The sequence below is a fragment of the Panulirus ornatus genome, chromosome 34 (assembly GCF_036320965.1).
Source record: "Panulirus ornatus isolate Po-2019 chromosome 34, ASM3632096v1, whole genome shotgun sequence".
Lineage (NCBI taxonomy): Eukaryota > Metazoa > Arthropoda > Malacostraca > Decapoda > Palinuridae > Panulirus > Panulirus ornatus.
Window position 1 is genome coordinate 3,728,637 of NC_092257.1, and position 22,486 is coordinate 3,751,122.

General features: G+C 42.3%; 1 protein-coding gene across 5 annotated transcripts; it reads left to right on the top strand.

The window, feature by feature from the left end:
* The first annotated feature begins 1,097 nt into the window (after nucleotides 1-1,097).
* LOC139759785 (uncharacterized) lies at nucleotides 1,098-21,234 on the top strand. Of its 5 annotated transcripts, XM_071682241.1 has the most exons (15): nucleotides 1,098-1,359; nucleotides 3,752-4,100; nucleotides 4,902-5,027; nucleotides 5,845-5,970; nucleotides 7,292-7,417; nucleotides 8,365-8,493; nucleotides 9,244-9,369; nucleotides 10,151-10,282; nucleotides 11,667-11,801; nucleotides 12,649-12,783; nucleotides 13,676-13,810; nucleotides 14,708-14,842; nucleotides 15,736-15,870; nucleotides 16,764-16,897; nucleotides 20,356-21,233. In XM_071682241.1, exons 1-15 carry the CDS (start codon nucleotides 1,297-1,299, stop codon nucleotides 20,377-20,379), a joined length of 2,010 nt encoding a protein of 669 aa, XP_071538342.1. In that variant the 5' UTR covers nucleotides 1,098-1,296; the 3' UTR covers nucleotides 20,380-21,233. The 5 variants fall into 5 exon arrangements, with proteins under 5 accessions (XP_071538342.1, XP_071538345.1, XP_071538343.1 ...); XM_071682244.1 differs by lacking the exon at nucleotides 16,764-16,897 and having other exon boundaries at nucleotides 20,356-21,234; XM_071682242.1 differs by lacking the exon at nucleotides 13,676-13,810.
* Nucleotides 21,235-22,486: the final 1,252 nt, after the last annotated feature.

Consider the following 22,486-nt stretch of genomic DNA (forward strand, 5'->3'; position numbering starts at 1 on the left):
ACTTCCCACGTATTCCCTGCGTGTCGTAGAAGGCGACTAAATGGGGAGGGAGCGGGTGGCTGGAAATCCTCCCCTCTCGTTTTTTTTTTTTTTTTTAATTTTCCAAAAGAAGGAACAGAGAAGGGGGCCAGGTGAGGATTTTCCCTCTAAGGCCCAGTCCTCTGTTCTTAGCGCTACCTCGCAAGTGCGGGAAATGGCGAATCGTATGAAAAAAAAAAAAAAATATATATATATATATATATATATATATATATATATATATATATATATATATATATATATATATATATATATATATATATATATATATATATAAACATATACTCAGCTGTTCGGCCTCTGGTCAGAGACTGGTCAGCAGACATTAAGTGGGAACATAATACAGCTGAACTTTAACCTCATCGGTCTTAAATATCATGAATGCATAAATGAAAGAAGAAGCTTAGAAACGTGTTTTCTGTACGTGAGCTTATTTCAGAAATGGAGGAAGTTTTGCATTTTGCTTTGTGTTCTGCAAACCAGCGAGAACTCATAACCCGGTTCGGAAATTCGTCCGCGGAAGACCCAGTCCTCACATCTAGTACGTGTTCACATGCCCTAGTTATAGGACATTTGCCTCTCGTGAGTCACGCCTCAGCCAGCAAATGCATCAAATGTTACCCTCTCCCTGTTGCTTCCAGGGTTGGCCAGATACGTACGGAGCAACGAGCACTCAAACACAGACACAGACAAACACACAGACACAGACAAACACACACACACACACACCCCGACACAGACACACACACACACACACACACACACACACAGACACACATACTGTCTGGGATATTTTTGGGAGATAATAACTACCCCACCCGGAACAGCACAGAAACACCTTTGTATACACCTGTTGGCGAGGACACGTCAGACAGGTGAATGTGCGCCTAAGTGGGCTAGAAGGGGGGGAGGGGGGAGGTAGGAGGAGGAGGAGGAGGAGGAAGGGAGAGACTGCATCTGGCGGCCTGGAGTTGGGGTTGGGGGGGGTTTTGTGGGGGTTGGGGAGGAGGGGGGGAGGTCAAATTGTATACAAAGGCCGCATTTCTGCGGATGAGACGTGCAGTCGAGCTCAGGTCCTCGTTACGAGCAGTCAGTCAGACCTGCTCAGCCACCACAGGAACGACCCATCTCCCCTCCTCCCTCCACCTCCTCCTCCCCTGTGGTGAAGAGGAGCTCCCACCACAGTACTCAACGACGGAATTACTCTTCAGCACCCAGGGACCATCAGCAGCAAGCAGACGAGGAAGAAGAGGCAACATGAGGGTCTCTGTTTTTCTAGCGTGTCTCCTCCTTTCAGCAGTCCACGCCGAACACGATAAGGTTCGTATGATCATGAATAATCATCTTATTCATCTTTCGCAGCAAACAGTCTGCCTCAGTATCTATCATATTTTGGCGACGTACTTTGCCCAAAAACTTTAGCGAAGTATTTTGCCAAATTTGGGCCATGTGATTCACCAAACTTTGGCAAAGTAGTTTCCTAAACTGTTTCGAGATAATCGACGAATATTTTGCGAAGTGATATACCAGGCCTTGAGAAGGTGATCCACCAAACTTTGACAGATTATTCCGCCTAAAATTGACAAAATAATTCACCACACTTTGGGAGGGTAATCCACCAAACTATGGTAAGGTATTCAGCTAAGATTTGGCGGGGTAATCCATCAAACTATAGAGAGGTGTTCCACCAAACTTTGACAAGGCATTCTTCCAAAATTTGGCAAAGCGATTCATCAAACTTTGGGAGGTGATCCACCAATTCGAGAGTTTATTCTTCCAAAATCTGGCGAGTATATCACGAAACCTAGGCAAGATAATTTACCATTAATGTAGGAAGAAGATAGATGCAAAATGTGGAACATTATTCTGCAACAGATTCTTGATGTTGTTGTAGAAACTGATTATGAATTGAGTGAATAAACCATAATGGGACAAGTCAATGAATGAAGATGGGATGATCTAATGGAACAAGACAGCTGCATCATTAAGAACACGGGAGATGTCTGACAGCATTTGATATGACTGCTAAGACTGAGAACAATGTTGGTAGCGATGAAGTATTGAGAGATGTGTTGCTGATGCTTGGAGAAGATGTGGCCAGTTGGTTGACTCATTCATAGATACCCAGAGACCAATTCTACGAAACATTCCTGGCGTTACTTGGGACTTTTATAAAGGGCCCCTGTAGCCAATGGATGCACTCCTCCCAATAGTAGGGAAATGTAGACTCCTTTAGAGGAGTAAGAAGGTCTTTGACGAGACTGTACTCCCAATGATACAGTGTACATCATATGTAGTTGTATATGGTTATTACTTTCGTATATTCAGAGGAGATCCTGAAACAGTAATGTGGAGGTTGTGAAACCATTAGGATGATATGTATGTGAACAGGTTATGAGAAATATGTGTTTCAGTACCTACTATGTATATATAACTCTAAGTGTGGGAAATATCTGGTTGAAGAGTTGTGGGTAGGAAGAGGTTGTATACAACGTAGTGCAGTTATGGTACACAGATGTGGCACTGTGGTGTGGTACACAGATTTGGTACTGGGATGTGGTACGCAGATGTGATGCAAGGGTTATGGTGGACAATAGATTCAGATAGCCTTTGCCTTGCTATAAAGATGAGCAGAATTATGAAAGCGATTGAAGGGTTGCGAGGAAATATAAGTAAGTGAATATGCAACGCATGTTTGAGTGTGTGTGTGTGTGTGTGTGTGTGTGTGTGTGTGTGTGTGTGTGTGTGTGTGTGTGTGTGTGTGTGTGTGTGTGTGAATAATTACATAAGGGCAAATTGGAAATTGGAAGCCATTCGGTTGAACATGCACAATTGAGGCTACAGATACTACAGAAATGGGAGGTCATGATTGTAACTAGTTAACTTGTAGCTGGTAACTAGTTACCAGTGTGTGTGTGTGTGTGTGTGTGTGTGTGTGTGTGTGTGTGTGTGAGGTGAGGTGGGGATGAAACAGTGAGGAAGGAAGAGGTGAGGCCTAGCATGGCGTTATGAGGCGAAGAAAGACAATCATTGATAGTGAGGATGATAAGAATACAGCTCATGAAGTGAGAAGGAGAGAGAATCTGAGAAAAATTTATTTTTGAAGAACACGAGTATAGATGCTAGAGAGAGAGAGAGAGAGAGAGAGAGAGAGAGAGAGAGAGAGAGAGAGAGAGAGAGAGAGAGAGAGAGAGAGAGAGAGAGAGAGAGAGAGAGAGAGAGAGAGAGAGAGAGAGAGAGAGAGAGAGAGAGAGAGAGAGAGAGAACAAAGAGATGCCGAAGCAGGGGAGCTTGCCACTGCCTCCCATAACTCATCAACAGCACACTTGATGTGGTGCAGCACAGAGCAACGTGTGTGTGTGTGTGTGTGTTTTGTGTGTGTGTGTGTGTGTGTGTGTGTGTGTGTGTGTGTGTGTGTGTGTGTGTGTGTGTGTGTGTGTATAAGCTTTTCCGGACAGGTTTGATGAGCTATAGACCATAGACGCCGCTCAAATCTGACACTAAACCACATAAATGGATCCTTGCCTTGATATATTTATTGATACACATACAGGAATAACACTTGAGGCATGATTAGGTACACAAAAATTGTGTGTAACTCACCGTTTTCACACTGTTTTTTTTAATATGTAAGTTGACTGTAGCTGTAACGAAAAGGGTTTGTTATCTTTCTTGTGAATATATATAATATTTTTTTCTCTCTCTCTTGTAGTTCTTCGATGAGGAAGGGGATGTCTACATGGACCTTGAAACTGGGGACGCTGGGGATCCCACTCCAGTAGAAGGCGCTGAAGAAGGCGATCAGCCTCCATCAACACTCGATGGGAAATCTGAGGAGGGCGAGTCTGTGCCACTCTCCCAGGGAACTGCAAAGGAGGATGTCATTGACACAGAGGAAAGCGACAGACCTGCTTCTGTGGCGCGAACCTTGTGCTACCGGACTCTCCTAGGTGGCTGCAAAGTCCACGGTGGGATTTGCATCACATCCGCCCAGAAGTGCCACTACAGATCCAGGAAGCTAATAGGCATCGGCTGCTCCTCCTGCACGTGTTGTCCTCAAGGTACGTCCTTCTTGTACCAAGAGCGTCTCATGATTCACTACACTAGAGGCCAAAATCTGCTTACTTGGACACACGACATTCGTCTCTGTTGCACTGTCGCGTGAACAGTTATCATCAGGCAAAACCAAAGTAATCAAACACGTCATTGATGGCGCAGTTCCTCCTTTTTTTTTTTAATCTTTAGGAACACAAGCCACGTCATTCTACTCGATTTTTTTTCCACTATTCCATTAACGACCACGTTTTAAATGTGTAGCATATTGATATCATACTGTGCCTTAAAACGCAACAGATGTGTAGCATATTGATATCATACTGTGCCTTAAAACGCAGCAGATGTGTAGCATATTGATATCATACAGTACCTTGAGCATAGTGGCTTTTGTGGCGAGATCAGTCAACAGCTGATCTATCAACCTGCTTCCTGACATCAAATTAAGTTTTTTATTTTGTAGGCTTTAGTGTAAGAACCTAACCTCACTCATACTGAACTCTATGATCCCAGAGGTGGATCACTCTCAGTCACACTAAACTGTGACGAAGACAGGAGCATTCTCAAGTCACACTACAGGGAGAGTCAGTCATACTAAAATACCAGCCACAGTGAATGCAGCATCCCTCTCTTTCTAAGACTATAGACCCACGCAATCTCGGTTTTAAACCTCTTAGTTGATTAAGTAGCTTTTTTTTCTTTCTCTCTTTTACGTCTAAATAATAATGATCAAAACTTTCTTTAAGACTCGGGGCGGTGCGGAGGTAACGAAGCTCAGTGACTGACACGAGCCTCACTCTTCCTAACAGGGTGTTCCAACACGTACTCTTGTAACGCCCAGGGAGGCACTTGCAAGAGATGGTGCTCATCGGACGAGAGTGGATTCCACGGCGGCTGCTCAACCAACTGCTGGTGCTGTGTCCCTAAACCTAAAGGTGATTATTCCTTTTCACATGACGTTTGACCTCAGACAGTGTGTGTGTGTGTGTGTGTGTGTGTGTGTGTGTGTGTGTGAGTGTGTGTGTAGCATAGCACATACCTACGTCGGGTGTATTCTATCCAAGATTGGTCATTCTAGCCTTTGATATTCAACACCCAGATAAGGTGTCAAGGGTGGTTTTACCCACCTTCAGATATAAGGTGCCCTTAAGGAGGAGTCTCGACACTTGACCCCATTCACGTTGTCGGGATTAGAAATATGTAACTCGTTCGAGTGTGTTGTTGCTACCCAAGCAAGACTGTCCCATCTCTTGACACCTGAGTCTGGCCAAGATATCGAGTCATGAAGGAAAAGAAAAATAATTATGTCATCTGACAATACGGTGACGAAGTGGGGTCTTAGAGGCACGTCTACAGCTGCGAAACTTTAAATAGAAGTCACGATTGTCAGAGAAGACGTAGTATAGAAACATATAAATGGGAGGAATCGAGACTTTTCTTTCGTATCATCACTTCAAAGAGATTTTATTCTCAGTCGGTAATGTTCTCAGATGACAAAATCTGTGACAAAGTAGTCACAACTTTTGATGATATAGTGTTACGCTGCTGGTCTACAAGGGCCAGCGTTTCCTGCTGTAGGTAAGCAAGGTGTAGTTTACCTCAACACTTTGTTACTGTTACCTTAATACTCTGGACCAAACAACGTCTCAGTAAGGTCATATTGAGAGGTTATGTTTGTCTCTTTCTGTCTGTCTGTTTTTCTCTATCACTGTCTCTTTTTATTCATTCTTTCTCTCTCTTTTTTTTCAACAGGTTGTACTACAGACCTGGGATGTTCGTCCTTAGGGGGTGTCTGCAGGACTTGGTGCTCATCCCATGACACAGTCGTCAGTGGTGGCTGCAAAGGCTCGAAGGACTGCAAGTGCTGCCTCCCCAAAAGTAAGCTATCTCAACCCCATGGTCTGTGCGCCTACAGAGAGGAGAATCCAGGGGAATCTCAAATTCATTTTCTCTTGACAATAACACTAATATGTAAACCATCCCAACTTGTGATAATTCTTACCGCACGAGATAGGGTCTAGAAAAGTCTGTAGATATATTTATATTCTTGCAGATATTCCTTCTAGAAAGCACCGAAGAACTGTTGTCATTGTACGACACAATATCAAGATGATAGAGTGTGGGTTGTGTGAGAGAGTGTTAGTGTGCAAACAGCGCAGTGTGCGAAAGTGTTGCGTGTAACGGTACAGTGTGAAGGTGTTGCGTGCGACAGTTTAATGATAGTATCTCAAGCGAGTAAGGGTACCTTCTGGACGTCTCTCTTTTGAGAAGAGCTGTTCCTCCTTCAGGAACGGCCGTACCTCCCTCAGGAGTGTGCCTCCATCGGGAGTGTCCCTCCCTCAAGAGTGTGCCTCCATCAGGAGTGTACCTCCTTCAGGAGTGTACCTCCTTCAGGAGTGTGCCTCCTTCAGGAGTGTGCCTCCATCAGGAGTGTACCTCCTTCAGGAGTGTACCTCCTTCAGGAGTGTGCCTCCATCAGGAGTGTACCTCCTTCAGGAGTGTGCCTCCATCAGGAGTGTACCTCCTTCAGGAGTGTGCCTCCTTCAGGAGTGTGCCTCCTTCAGGAGTGTGCCTCCTTCGGGAGACTGAACGGCCGTAGGGGCTGGCTGGCAAGTGCCTAGCACATGATGGTAACATGAAAAATGCATATCCCTGGACAGCGGCGGACAGACACACCACAAGGACAGACGACACATCTGAGGAAGAAGTCGTCGAAGTGTATCTTTTTGACACCGTTTTCTCTTCTCTTTATGATCATAGAGAGGTGTATCATAGCAGACAGAGATATAGACTGTGTTCCTTACTTGGATAGCAAAGGATCTGTCGTAATTCAAAATATGATGCGAGTAAAGTGATTTCAGTGAATGATGATGATCTTCAGGCCACTAGGCGCTACAGACGAATGGCTCTGAGAGGGTTTGGTCTTTGGGATCACCAAGGGATAAGTGTGCCCATATGTGTCCCAAAAGGAACCACATACATTGTCAACAGTGGATGTCCTTTACTTATTCAAAATTTTTTTACAGAGGTGTAAGACGAATTTTTCTGGAGTATCTTTCTCTCCTTTCCTTCTCCAATATTTTCCGATGCACTTTTCTGAGTACATATGTGATACAGGTGAACCGTTACATATCAACGATGAAATATAGATACCAATGAGTCTGAAAACCATTATGATGTTCTGCGTTCTATCCCTCAGCATGTACTCGCTCCGAGAAGTGTATAGTGCAAGGTGGTACTTGTAAGGACTGGTGTTCATCTCACGAAATGGAAGTAGATCATGCGTGCTTTGGTGGCAAGAACTGCAAGTGCTGCGCCCCACAAGGTCAGTAACAACAACTTCCCTACTTGAAACAGAGATTTGTTCTAGCTAGGATAAGAAACCTGGTTAGTGTTCTAGCTCGGCAAGGGTCCACTGGAACCACTGCGTCTCTTGACCACTGTGGCCAGATGGTTGGGTGTTGTGGCCAAATTTCTTATTTAATACTTTAAGGGTCAGGTTAAAGGTCAGGTTGTCACTTTGTACTAAGGAGCGACAAAAAGATCTATGCCACAATGTGATATCCTGTGCCGAAGTCAGGGGTGGGTGGGAGTTATCTGTATCACACTGGGGGATCATCTATGCCAAAGTGAGTGGTTATGTCCGTCACACTGGGGTTGTCTATGTCACATTGGGGATTATGCATGCCACACTGTGGATTAACTGTGTCACAAATAGTGGGAATTATCTATGCCACAGCGTCGGAATATGTATGCCACAGAATTATCTATATCACAAAGGGGGAATATGGGTGTAAATGTCACGGTGGGGAATATTGTATGTGCCACAGTGTGGGGATTAGCTGTGTCACAGTGAGGTTTATAAAGACAGACTCTCTTGTTAGGAGAGACACTCTACCTTTCCAGGTGGGTTATCAAAATTCGTGGGACAAATAGAGAAGTGAAGAAGTGCTGGGTAAGTGCTTCCAAAGTGATCGAGACGCGTTTGATATACGACCATCCAGGCGAACTCACCATGAGTGAGCCATCTGTATACTCTGGGGAGGGAGTCTCTTAGGTCTGTTTAGATGAGTCGGATTTAATAAGCATCTCTTAATATGTTCTGTCTGTCTGTCTGTCTCTCTCTCTCTCTCTCTCTCTCTCTCTCTCTCTCTCTCTCTCTCTCTCTCTCTCTCTCTCTCTCTCTCTCTCTCTCTCTCTCTCTCTCTCCTCCGGGAGATCATTCAATTTCCAGGACCACCAGTGCTAAAGCGTTTTGCCTTCTACCACCAGCCTGCGCTCCCAAGGACATCTGTGCTTGGAAGGGAGGCTCCTGCCGCAGGTCGTCTTGCTTAAAACACGAAAAGGAAATATCCAACGGCTGTGATGGGAAGGGCTGCAAGTGCTGTGTTGCTGTGGAAGGTTAGTAGTAGCGTTGCTGTGTTGCTGAGGTAAAAGCATAGTGGTGCTGTGTTACTGAGGTGATAGGTATTGGAGCTGTGTTGCTGAGGTAAAAGCATAGTGGTGCTGTGTTACTGAGGTGATAGGTATAGGAGCTGTGTTACTGAGGAAAAGTTAGTGGTGCTGGAGAAGGTTAATGGTACTGTGTTGCTGAGGAAAAGTTAGTGGTGCTGGAGAAGGTTAATGGTACTGTGGTGCCGGGGGAAGGTTAGTGGTGCTATGTTATAAGTGACCTAGCTGATGATCTCAGGTTTCTAATATGCTTGCCAGACAAAGTTCTCAGCAAACTAGCTCCTCTCCCCCCTTACACACACACACACACACACACACACACACACACATACAGATTGGCGACTAAAATTCAATAAATCGTTCATTTTTGTATGTCAGTTTATTACACAGGTCTCCTGCCTCCCTTGAGCAGGTCTCCTGCCTCCCTTGAGTAGGTCTCCTACCTCACTTGAGCAGGTCTCCTGCCTCCCTTGAGTAGGTCTCCTACCTCACTTGAGCAGGTCTCCTGCCTCCCTTGAGCAGGTCTCCTACCTCACTTGAGCAGGTCTCCTACCTCACTTGAGCAGGTCTCCTGCCTCCCTTGAGCAGGTCTCCTGCCACACTTGAGCAGGTCTCCTGCCTCCCTAACAAAACCGAAGCCAAAACCCAATACATTGTCTATATAGTTCTCCTAATAAGCTTTTCCTCCTTTTTCCACAGTGTGTAGTCCTAAGAAATCGTGCAGTAGACATGGGGGCATCTGCAGATCGCAATGCAAGTTTGGAGAATGGGAGGAGAAGAACGGTTGCAAGGGAAGCGGGTGCACATGTTGCATACCAGAAAACAGTAAGCGATATTCCAAATACCTTTGCAATATGGAACCTGTGGTAAGTCGTAAGTGACGTTGCAATCAGCTTGATGGCTGCTGCCATAGTAGAAGTAGGAGAGTTGTGGTGAGTTGCAAGTCTTGCATGACAGCATGCGCTGCTGTTCTTCACCCCCCCACCACCCCTTCACCCCTGCAAGAAGCCCCCCTTTCACCCCTGCATGAAGCCCCATCCCCCCCTCGGCAGAAGAACAATGATTCATGGTACATAATGTTGCACACAATGCCATGCAAAATTGCAAGATTATTATTTTCTTTTTCTTGAATGTTCTCTATGCCTGAAAAAGGGAGACTGATTGTGAGTGGACATTGAGAAATAGAGAGAGAGAGAGAGAGAGAGAGAGAGAGAGAGAGAGAGAGAGAGAGAGAGAGAGAGAGAGAGAGAGAGAGAGAGAGAGAGAGAGAGAGAGAGAGAGAGAGAGAGAGAGAGAGAGAGAGAGAGAGAGAGAGAGAGAGAGAGAGAGAGAGAGAGAGAGAGCAGAAGGGTATTTTGATGAGAGTATATAGACTCATAATATATGTTTATTTCATATTCCTTTGTATCCATCACTATGTACTGAGTGCAGTGAATTTATCATTACCCTGTGACCAAAATGAAATACTGAAAGGTAAAAAAAAAGGGAATAATCTTTCGGAATTTTTGCTCTGGAGGCTATTAGAAAAAAAAGATCTTTCGTGGAATAAAACCATGTGTAGATATTGTTGACTATACTTCTAAAACTATTCTCGACTGTGTTGCAGGGTGTGAAATGACCGACTGGTGTTGGGAAAGCCGCGGTTCTTGCAAGAGCTGGTGCGGGGAGGACGAGAAAGAGCTTGTAGGTGAATGCAAAGGCAAAGGTTGCAAATGCTGCATCAGGGAAAGAAATGAAAGTAAGTGGAACCATTGCACATCATCAGCCGATTATGAAGCTTGGTCTGGCTCACACTGTCGTGTGTAATATACTTAGCTGGTAGAATGACTGATCTAAAGAGTAGTTTGGCCTCTAGTGTGGACGATCTTGGATCTGTTTAAAAAAAAAAAATGACTTCTTCGGTCGTGTGGATGACGTAAAGCAGAATTGAAGCAACGGAAGATAGTGTGCGTGGTTGCCAATGCTCCATATTAAGACAGAAGAGTAAAAAAAAGGCACTTTGTGGGTAGGAGGATATAAGTATGGTTTCAAGTGATACACATCAGTTGCATGCGTATAGTTGCATGGATTATACAGCAACGGATAGTACTTAATCAATAATGCCTCTCCTATTGTTAGATATATGAACTATCTTCATAATCGTTCTTGATATGTAAATTAATGGAATTTCAAGAATATATGGCTTTGCGGTTACCTTAGAACAGCTACTGGCACCAGTTTTGGACAGGAAAAAATATCCCTTTGCATCCTGTACAAACAATGCATCCACTTCAGCTTGAACCATGCCTCACCCACCTGATCATCCGCCTTGTCAAAAAAAAAAGAAGAAAAAAAGAAAGAAAACTGCAACCCTCGCTAAATAAGTCCCTCAAGAAAATTACCCCAAAACAATTAGCATCTCCACAATAAAACAATAATACTTCCTGTACAGTCTTACTTCATAATGCTTGCTATCCAGTTCCCTGCAACATTCCCTGACCCCTCTCACCCAAGCTACATATTATAATCAACGACCAATCCCCAAGGAGCAATCTTTACTTACAGATCCACCATGCACCAACCAAGGTGACATTTTCTTAGCGCCATCCACACATTAATGACTCACCAAGTAATAGAAAAGAGCGCTCCAAGCCCAGTCCTGAATTCTATCCCACCAGACATACACCCATCCGAAACTGCACTCCCCAGGCATGTAAGAACGACACTTTCTCCTCTTCTTTATGAACTTCATCTATCTCTCTAAGAGCAAACACAGATTGAATATGTCACAGGAGCCATCATGACTAAGACGTAACATTCATAGCGAAGAACATTAGCACCTTCATGCACTCTCCTCACGCAAAGAAACATACATCAGACACTTGTCTGTCATGCGCTCATGTCACACAGACAAACATACATAAGAACACTTCTTAACCATGTGGTCCCACACGTCGGCCTTGGCCAGTTTTCTGTGAAATCCAGGAAGTCCGTAAGTTCTTGGAACAAGAAATTAGAATAAGTAGCATAGATAAGGTGTCTATGATTAGGATATTCATTTGACAATGGCATTTCATTTGCCCACAGAAAGATTATCTTGATATATATTACTGGAACTAAGATCCTATACTTGAATGTTTCAGAATGCACCACATCAGACTGGTGCTGGAAGAGTGGTGGCACTTGCAAGGATAAGTGTTCATTCAGAGAAGAAGAAATCCCAGAGGGTTGTGGAGGAAGCAAGAACTGCAAGTGCTGTGCACCTCAAAAATCTCAAGGTAGGAAAAAATCGCTCAATAAGACACCTGCTTAGCAGTATGGTTGGTCAAGAAAGCTACTGGCTGGCAATGTAGAAGGTTTTAATCGCGCTTAGCAAGTACCAGACGACAGTAAGCAAGTTCGTTTGTGTTTCGTGAATTACTGTTACCAGGTAACAGTAATTAGATCTAAAAGTGTTATTTGCCACAGGATATCCATTATTCGTACAACTGCCCATCCATCTTCTCTCCATAATCACTACCATTTTCTTTATTATTAATCATTACGATTTTCTTTCATAGATTTGACTCAATTTACTTTCAACCTTCACCGCAGCACTTGCTCTTTCTCATACTGAACTTCCCTCATTCTAATCTAATGGTACCATGTCGGGTACTGTTATTACGTGATATATAGTGTGTTCCAGCCATTATGACGTAGATCCTCGACCCACGATTGGCCGTTTCATCCCTTGGTTTAGTCTGGAGACAAGCCATACATGGTTTGGCCTTTATTGTGTCTCCTTAATTTCTCGTATTCACTAGCTATACATTTCTTCTTTCTTTTCCCTTTCCCTCTTCTTAAACTGTTTCCACCCTGTTATGTTTCTTCTTTGATAATGCTGATAATTTGATATCTCGTTCGACAATGGTAAGATTACGGCATCATTTTACCAGTGCAGCGTCGGTTGCTGTGGAATAATGAATGAATATGTGACCGAAAGACTCTCTCTTGTTCCCAGATATGTATTCTAACTCTCATAATTCCTGATACGTAAATGTAACTAAGATGCGTAAAACATCTATCGTCACTTGATAAGTACTATAGATATTATTTGAAGTTAGAACGTGTACTTAAATGCTTCAGAATGCACCAACCCGGAATGGTGTTGGGAGAATGGTGGAAGATGCAAAGAGTGGTGTTCTAAACGTGAAGACGAACTCCCAGAGGGCTGTGGTAAAGGAAGAAATTGCAAATGCTGCGCACGTCGAAGATCTCAAGGTAGGAGGATATCGATCAATAAGACACTTGCCTAGCAGTATGGTTGGTCTAGAAAACTCTAGGGTAATAGTATTGTTGGTCTAGAAAGCTACTTGCTCCAATATAGAAATTTTTGATAGCACTTAGCAAGTACCAGACGAGAGCAAGTAAGGTCTTCTGTGATTCGTGAATCACTGTTACCAGGTAACACTAATTTAGTCTAAAAGTGTTACATGCCACAAGATACCCGTTAATCGTACAATAATTACCCATCTTCTCTTCTTAATCACTACCTTTCTTAAGCCTTTAAAACTGTTCAATCTTAATATGACGATTTTTTTTCGTACATTTAACTCATTTTCCTTTCAACCTTCACCTCAGCACTCGCTCTCTTTCTCGTACTGAACTTCCCTCTTTCTAATCTAATGGTACCATGTCGGGTACTGTTATTACGTGATATATAGTGTTCCAGCCATTATGACGTAGATCCTCGACACACGATTGGCCGTTTCATCCCTTGGTTTAGTCTGGAGACAAGCCATACATGGTTTGGCCTTTATTGTGTCTCCTTAATTTCTCGTATTCACTAGCTATACATTTCTTCTTTCTTTTCCCCTTTCCTCTTCTTAAACTGTTTCCACCCTGTTATGTTTCTTCCTTTGATAATGCTGATAATTTGATATCTCGTTCGACAATGGTAAGATTACGGCATCATTTTACCAGTGCAGCGTCGGCTGCTGTGGAATAATGAATGAATAAGTGACCGAAAGACTCTCTCTTGATCCCAGATATGTATTCTAACTCTCATAATTCCTGATACGTAAATACAACTAAGATGCGTAAAACATCTATCGTCACTTAATAAGCACTATAGATATTATTTGAAGTTAGAACGTGTACTTAAATGCTTCAGAATGCACCAACCCGGAATGGTGTTGGAAGAATGGTGGAAGCTGCAAAGAGTGGTGTTCTAAAAATGAAGACGAACTCCCAGAGAGCTGTGGTAAAGGAAGAAAATGCAAATGCTGCGCACGTCGAAGATCTAAAGGTAGGAGGATATCGATCGATAAGACACTTGCCTAGCAGTATGGTTGGTCTAGAAAACTCTAGGGTAATAGTATTGTTGGTCTAGAAAGCTACTTGCTCCAATATAGAAATTTTTGATAGCACTTAGCAAGTACCAGACGAGAGCAAGTAAGGTCTTCTGTGATTCGTGAATCACTGTTACCAGGTAACACTAATTTAGTCTAAAAGTGTTACATGCCACAAGATACCCGTTAATCGTACAATAATTACCCATCTTCTCTTCTTAATAACTACCATTCTTAAGCCTTTAAAACTGTTCAATCTTAATGTGACGATTTTTTTTTTTCATATATCTAACTCATTTTCCTTTCAACCTTCACCTCAGCACTCGCTCTCTTTCTCGTACTGAACTTCCCTCTTTCTAATCTAATGGTACCATGTCGGGTACTGTTATTACGTGATGTATAGTGTGTTCCAGCCATTATGACGGAGATCCTCGACACACGATTGGCCGTTTCATCCCTTGGTTTAGTCTGGAGACAAGCCATACATGGTTTGGCCTTTATCATATCTCCTTAATTTCTCGTATTCACTAGCTATACATTTCTTCTTTCTTTCCCCTTTCCCTCTTCTTAAACTGTTTCCACCCTGTTATGTTTCTTCCTTTGATAATGCTGATAATTTGATATCTCGTTCGACAATGGTAAGATTACGGCATCATTTTACCAGTGCAGCGTCGGTTGCTGTGGAATAATGAATGAATAAGTGACCGAAAGACTCTCTCTTGTTCCCAGATATGTATTCTAACTCTCCTAATTCCTGATACGTAAATACAACTAAGATGCGTAAAACATCTATCGTCACTTAATAAGCACTATAGATATTATTTGAAGTTAGAACGTGTACTTAAATGCTTCAGAATGCACCAACCCGGAATGGTGTTGGGAGAATGGTGGAAGCTGCAAAGAGTGGTGTTCTAAAGATGAAGACGAACTCCCAGAGAGCTGCGGTAAAGGGAAAAACTGCAAATGCTGCGCACGTCGAAAATCTCAAGGTAGGAGGAAAACGATCGATAATTCACTTGCCTAGCAGTATGGTTGGTCTTGAAAACTCTAGGGTAATAGTATGGTTGGTCTAGAAAACTACTGGCTAGCAATACAGAAGGATTAGATCACACTTCGCAGGTACCAGACGAGAGTAAGTAAGCTCTTTTGTGATTCGTGAATCACTGTTACCAGGTAACAGTAATTAAGTCTAAAAGTGTTACATGCCACAGGATACCCATTCATCGTTCAATAATTACCCATCTTCTCTTCTTAATCACTACCATTCTTAAACCTTTAAAACTGTTCAATCTTAATATGACGATTTTCTTTCATATATATGACTCACTTTACTTTCAACCTTCACCTCAGCACTCGCTCTCTTTCTCGTACTGAACTTCCATCTTTCTAATCTAATGGTACCATGTCGGGTACTGTTATTACGTGATATATAGTGTTCCAGCCATTATGACGTAGATCCTCGACATACGATTGGCCGTTTCATCCCTTGGTTTAGTCTGGAGACAAGCCATACATGGTTTGGCCTTTATCATATCTCCTTAATTTCTCGTATTCACTAGCTATACAGTTTCTTCTTTCTTTCCCCTTTCCCTCTTCTTAAACTGTTTCCACCCTGTTATGTTTCTTCCTTTGATAATGCTGATAATTTGATATCTCGTTCGACAATGGTAAGATTACGGCATCATTTTACCAGTGCAGCGTCGGTTGCTGTGGAATAATGAATGAATAAGTGACCGAAAGACTCTCTCTTGTTCCCAGATATGTATTCTAACTCTCATAATTCCTGATACGTAAATACAACTAAGATGCGTAAAACAGCTATCGTGAATTAAGAAATACTGTAGATATTATCGGAAGTAAGAACGTGTCTTATATGCTTCAGAATGCACCAACCCGGAATGGTGTTGGGAGAATGGTGGAAGCTGCAAAGAGTGGTGTTCTAAAGATGAAGACGAACTCCCAGAGAGCTGCGGTAGAGGGAAAAACTGCAAATGCTGCGCACGTCGAAAATCTCAAGGTAGGAGGAAAACGATCGATAATTCACTTGCCTAGCAGTATGGTTGGTCTTGAAAACTCTAGGGTAATAGTATGGTTGGTCTAGAAAACTACTAGCTAGCAATACAGAAGGATTAGATCACACTTCGCAGGTACCAGACGAGAGTAAGTAAGCTCTTTTGTGATTCGTGAATCACTGTTACCAGGTAACAGTAATTAAGTCTAAAGGTGTTACATGCCACAGGATACCCGTTAATAGTACAATAATTACCCATCTCTTCTTAATCACTACCATTCTTAAACCTTTAAAACTGTTCAATCTTAATATGACGATTTTCTTTCATATATTTGACTCACTTTACTTTCAACCTTCACCTCAGCACTCGCTCTCTTTCTCGTACTGAACTTCCGTCTTTCTAATCTAATGGTACCATGTCGGGTACTGTTATTACGTGATATATAGTGTGTTCCAGCCATTATGACGTAGATCCTCGACCCACGATTGGCCGTTTCATCCCTTGGTTTAGTCTGGAGACAAGCCATACGTGGTTTGGCCTTTATTATGTCTCCTTAATTTCTCGTATTCACTAGCTATACAGTTTCTTCTTTCTTTTCCCTTTCCCTCTTCTTAAACTGTGTCCACCCTGTTATGTTTCTTCCTTTGATAATGCTGATAATTTGATATCTCGTTCGACAATGACAAGATTAAGGCATCATTTTACCAGTGCAGCGTCGGTTGCTGTGGAATAATGAATGAATATGTGACCGAAAGACTCTCTCTTGATCCCAGATATGTATTCCAACTCTCATAATTCCTGATACGTAAATACAACTAAGATGCGTAAAACATCTATCGTCACTTAATAAGCACTATAGATATTATTTTAAGTTAGAACGTGTACTTAAATGCTTCAGAATGCACCAACCCGGAATGGTGTTGGAGAATGGTGGAAGATGCAAAGAGTGGTGTTCTAAAAATGAAGACGAACTCCCAGAGAGCTGCGGTAGAGGGAAAAACTGCAAATGCTGCGCACGTCGAAAATCTCAAGGTAGGAGGAAAACGATCGATAATTCACTTGCCTAGCAGTATGGTTGGTCTTGAAAACTCTAGGGTAATAGTATGGTTGGTCTAGAAAACTACTGGCTAGCAATACAGAAGGATTAGATCACACTTCGCAGGTACCAGACGAGAGTAAGTAAGCTCTTTTGTGATTCGTGAATCACTGTTACCAGGTAACAGTAATTAAGTCTAAAAGTGTTACATGCCACAGGATACCCATTCATCGTTCAATAATTACCCATCTTCTCTTCTTAATCACTACCATTTTTAAACCTTTAAAACTGTTCAATCTTAATATGACGATTTTCTTTCATATATTTGACTCACTTTACTTTCAACCTTCACCTCAGCACTCGCTCTCTTTCTCGTACTGAACTTCCATCTTTCTAATCTAATGGTACCATGTCGGGTACTGTTATTGCGCGATGTATAGTGTGTTCTAGCCCCTATGACATGTATTCGCGACACGCACGACCATTGGTCTTCATGATATCTGTAGAGATTTATTTTTGTTTTTCCTTTTGCCCTTCTAAAACTTTTTCAATCTTTTGTATTTTGTCTTTATAATGGTCATAGCTTTTTAATCTTTCGTTTGACATAGCCTTGAATCGGGCATCATTTTGCCATCGCAGGGTCGACTGCTGCAGAAAAGTGAAAGAAATAATCAACTACTAAATTCTCTCTTGTTTTCAGACATGCATTCCAACTTTCGCAATTCCTGTTACGTAAATCTGTTTAGGATGTTGAAAAAAGATCTTAGATCAAGCAATGTTGTAGATTCCGCACCGGAATGGTCTTGGGAACTGTCAGACAAGGCAAAGGATGGTGTTGTAACCATGACGAACTCCCAGCGGGCTGTGGGAAAGGCAAAATCTGCAAGTGTTGAGCGAAACGAAAAACTATGAAAGGTGGCGGAAGAGTGGTTTATACATGACTAGGCTTGTTTTGTGGAGTGATCAGAAGACGCGTGGGTAAGAATAGTCTAGAAATCACGTGGACGGTAGTATTTATGGTTTCGAAGTTCTCTTGGTACAAGACGACAGTATGTGAGGTCACAAGGGTTCCATAACATCTGACAGTATTCAAGTCTAAAAGTGTTACATGGCTAAAGATGACTAGTGTTTTCTCACAGCCTAACCACTCTTTTCTTTCCGTAAAGGATCGTAATTTTCTTTTTTTATTTTTCACCAATTAAACCATTGAGAATTCTCTCAACATCATCCCGTTCCCTCTCCTTGCCCTCCTGGTCTCAAAACTCGTAGGTTTTCCCGCACTGAATGTCTGTCCTCGATTCACTCGGATCAAAGCCATATGTTAAGAGTGAGGTGACAGTAGCTTGATCAGTTTCTTCAGTCCAGAAAATAAATTCTCACCCAAAATATATACCTTTCTGTGTCTTTTTATCTTCTTTCTCTTCAATGGGTGCATGATTACTATATGGTACACACTAGGTAATGTCTTCCTCTAATGTGTTTCGTACATTTAAACTTGGCTTTACCCTTTTTTGGAGGGAGCTGACGGTGCACTCGTGGTCTTGAAATGACGGTGGGAACAGGTTATGGAAAGTCAGTCATAGGAGGGAGTCGAGTCGAGGACATTGTCCCTCCGGTTTTGCTTCACCCTCGCATCAACAGCTCGAAGAGAACCGGGTCGTCCTCTTTCACGAGATAGCGTGATGTAGAATGGAAGGACTTCCGAACGAAAGGCATGGATGGTTTGTGGACTGTGTGGTATTTGCCTATCCTGTCTGACTCGAGTAAAGTCAGGTAACCTGCGTCTGAGTGGGGGAGAGGGTGGGAGCGGGGAGGTGGATACTCATACTTCAACTCACGGAATTACCATGAAAAGTTCTTTTGGCGAGGCGTACGTTGGCTACTGTGGAACTGTTGTCCATGTAAGGCCTTAAACGTTTCTAACTCAAAAATAGGACTGCTTTCGTCTCTACATCTCTGAATCATGTTGACTTCCGAACAGCCTATTGGGAGAAGAGAAGATGTATCAAGAAGGGTGGAGTTTGCAAAGGCAAATGTTCCGCGCACGAAGAAGGGATTGGAAATGGCTGTGAGGGTCACAAATGCTGTTGCTGGGTGCCATATATATAAACCCCCTCCCCTCAGTACCTTTCTTGTTTACACCACGGCACCGATGGTAAGACTTTCCCGTTACAGACGCTGACTATAGGCCCAAGCACTCTTTAGGGCCCCAGCTCTAGAGAGGACAAAGCTTTCCTCCTAAACCTCGGCTCTCGCAAGCCCCAGACTTCCTACTAAGGACTAAGGCTTCATAAGCCCTCTCCCTTCTAGGACCAAACCCTCGTAAGCCCTTAGACCTTGTAGGTCCTCCCCTTCAACCCCCAAGCTTAATCGTAGGGGAAGACAATGAGATGCTAGAGGGAAACAGATCACTGGGTACCTCTCGAAGCTGTTTGCGAAAGTATGTTCATTTGGAAATACAGACTACCTCATGAGAAGATGTCAAACCTGCCCCTGAGTGGAACGCAGCCTTGTATCTACAGGCGTCCCTGAAAATCATAGGTCCTGGGGGTTATCGGCCCAGGGACCATTTTGTGAAGGAGCGGTGGTTGGGTTTGTTAGAATGATGAAGTTGATAAAAGCTGCGTGAGATGGAAGACAAAACTAGGCTGCTGCACTTGACCTCTCGAGTGAAAGGAAAAATACAGGACACGAAAAAGAGATATAAACAGAAAGGGAGATAGCTGAGCTTCTCATGTACCTATAGATCTGACTCTTTAATGAGGAAAAGTTATTAGAAATGGAAGAGACAAAAAGAAGGAAGAGGACTCCACAGCTTTGCTGTTTGTGGAAAAAAGGAGTTATCATAACGGCCAGTCCTCGTGTGGATGACTTGAACACAGAAACTATGGGAAACAGCACAGAGGGTCGCTAGTCCCTGGATATCACGGAAGAGATTAGCGTGACTGCTGATGATACGACCACTACCACTACCATCGCTACTACTACTGATATCACTACTACTGCTACTACCACTACTACTACTGCTACTACTACTGCTGCTACTACTACTGCTGCTACTGCTGCTACTACTGCACTGTTATTACAGTTGCTACTACTAGTACTATGATTGATATTACTCCTGTTACTACTGCTGCTATCATTACTACTGCTACTACCACCACTGCTACTGTTATCACTACGACTACTACTACTACTACCACTACCGATAAGATATGAAAATGATAGTAGCAATAATCATAATGATAGCCAAAAGCTAATTCACTGCCTTCATCAGTCACTGCTGTAAAGTAATCACTGTACTGTAATAACTATTATGTTCATGTTATATTACTACTGGTTTTGCACATTATATTAGTTCTGCTGGTTTGTAGTTCCTTGGCTGAAGTTATATCTTTAAAACGTATTTGAAATTTCATTATGATATCAAATGCTTCCTTCCCGTCTGTTTCAGATTGGGTGCAGGTTTAGCTCGTGATATGTTTCCCTGTGGCGGTACGATGAATGCACTTTGAGGGAATGCATTTGAAGCACAAGTACCCTTTGATCAGTACCACAAGCCACTGCAACTGCGTTACCGTCTGTCCTGCACTCGACACTGCCATCATTAGTGCCACTGTGGCAGTTCGCTGACACCTACACTGAATGGATCTGCCTCCACATTGCAATTCTTGATTCCCTATGTTGCCAGAGCCCTGACAACAACTGTGACTTACGTGTGCCAACACTTTTTAAACCTAATTCTCCCAACAGCATCTGACCATATTTGTAACATGTGTGTGTTTACACCTCTGCCCACACTTGTAACCAAACTCTGCCAACATCTCTGACCACAACAGCACACCAAAACCAAGAACCCGCACGCCTCTCTGTAGAGGAGTGAGGGAGTGTTCTACACCACTTCATGGGGGAAATGAGTCTCGATTCTACCTCCTTTCATGAGAGGAAAAGAGGAATGACAGGAGTGCAGCACGGGATGAGTGGATAGAGACCTGACACCTGTCTACTGCTTACTACAACTTTTTACCCTGTTCCTAACTTTACCTGAATCAAAAGGTTTTCTTTCACAGTACATGATACTTTTTCACATTTTTCAAGATTCTAAGGCTTGCTACTTATTTCAGAGTATATATATATATATATATATATATATATATATATATATATATATATATATATATATATATATATATATATATATATATATATATATATATATATATATATATATATATATATATACTTTTCAAATTTTGTACTTTTCACGTCTCATGTTCAACCAACAGATTTCTTCAATTTGGGATGTTAGTTTTGTGTGTAATAATGAAAAAAATGTATCAAATTTTATTTCATTATCCTTCTAGAGACTTTGACTGAATATTTCTTATGAGAAATGACAAATGATGCCACCTTTCAAATGATAAATGTAAAATCATATTTTTCATGTAAGTATAAGTAAAAAATACGTATATGAAAGATCTCTTTGATATTTGTTTAGAGTTTGTATGTCTGATTCACTTATGAGTGTGGGGGTTTTAAATGTTTTTACGGCGAAACATTAAATGCCCGAGACGCAAGTTTCAAATGCTCCCAAGATATCTATGCGGCATTTATAGGGAATGGACACGTTGGCTTCTAAACATCTCTGCCTATCCTGGCCTCTAAACACCTCAGACTTTTTAAATGTCTGGCGTGCGTAGACTTTAAATGCCTCCTGCGGGGTCGTTTACATTTCATGGACGATTCTAGTTGAAAGAGTCGAGTGAAGTAGAGAAGGAAAAGCTTTACTTGGAGGTACTTCATTTCGTTAACTGTTTTCATGATACCAAGTCACTCACAGTCACGAGAATCATGCATGGTATCTATAGTTATCTGCGTCTCCATCTCATCATGCATGTTACTGACCAACAGTTATTCTATCAGTGATATCAACAGTAGTTCATTCACGATCATTCATCATTCATGATACCAAATAAGAGAAAAATCAACCTGGAAAATAGAATAATGAATGAAACGAAAAAAAAAGGGGGAAAGACGTACGCCATGGAGAATGGAATGCTTTCGTGCTTTCAAATGGGGAAAGATGAACTAATGAATGCAGCAAGTGGAATGCAGTTGCATAGCAAGATGCATAGTGGATCTGCTCTCCGTTACTCGTTATAGAACCAGGGACCGTCCAGTTATTCATTCTGTCAGGCGAAAGTAGATGAATAATGGTCAGGGAAAGTAGACGAATATTGCTCATGAAAAGTAGATGAATAATGATCATGAAAAGTAGATGAATTCAGTGCCTCATACATTATTTTCCTTGAAGTTTCATAAGAGTGTATGTCTATGGGAACTTCTGTTTCACTTTGTGTGATGAGCTAAATTGTTACAGTTTATCTTATCAAGTACTTGTTGGCTTCCTTAAGCAAGACAGATAATCCTTACATCACTTGCAGCCTTGCTTAACTTAGACTACCAAAAAAACTTAATTGTTAGGTAAACTTGTGTAAGACAGACCACACCAACACCACTTGTAGCCTTATGTCCTCATTACACATGGCTCAGGGTGAGCTTACACACACACACACACACACACA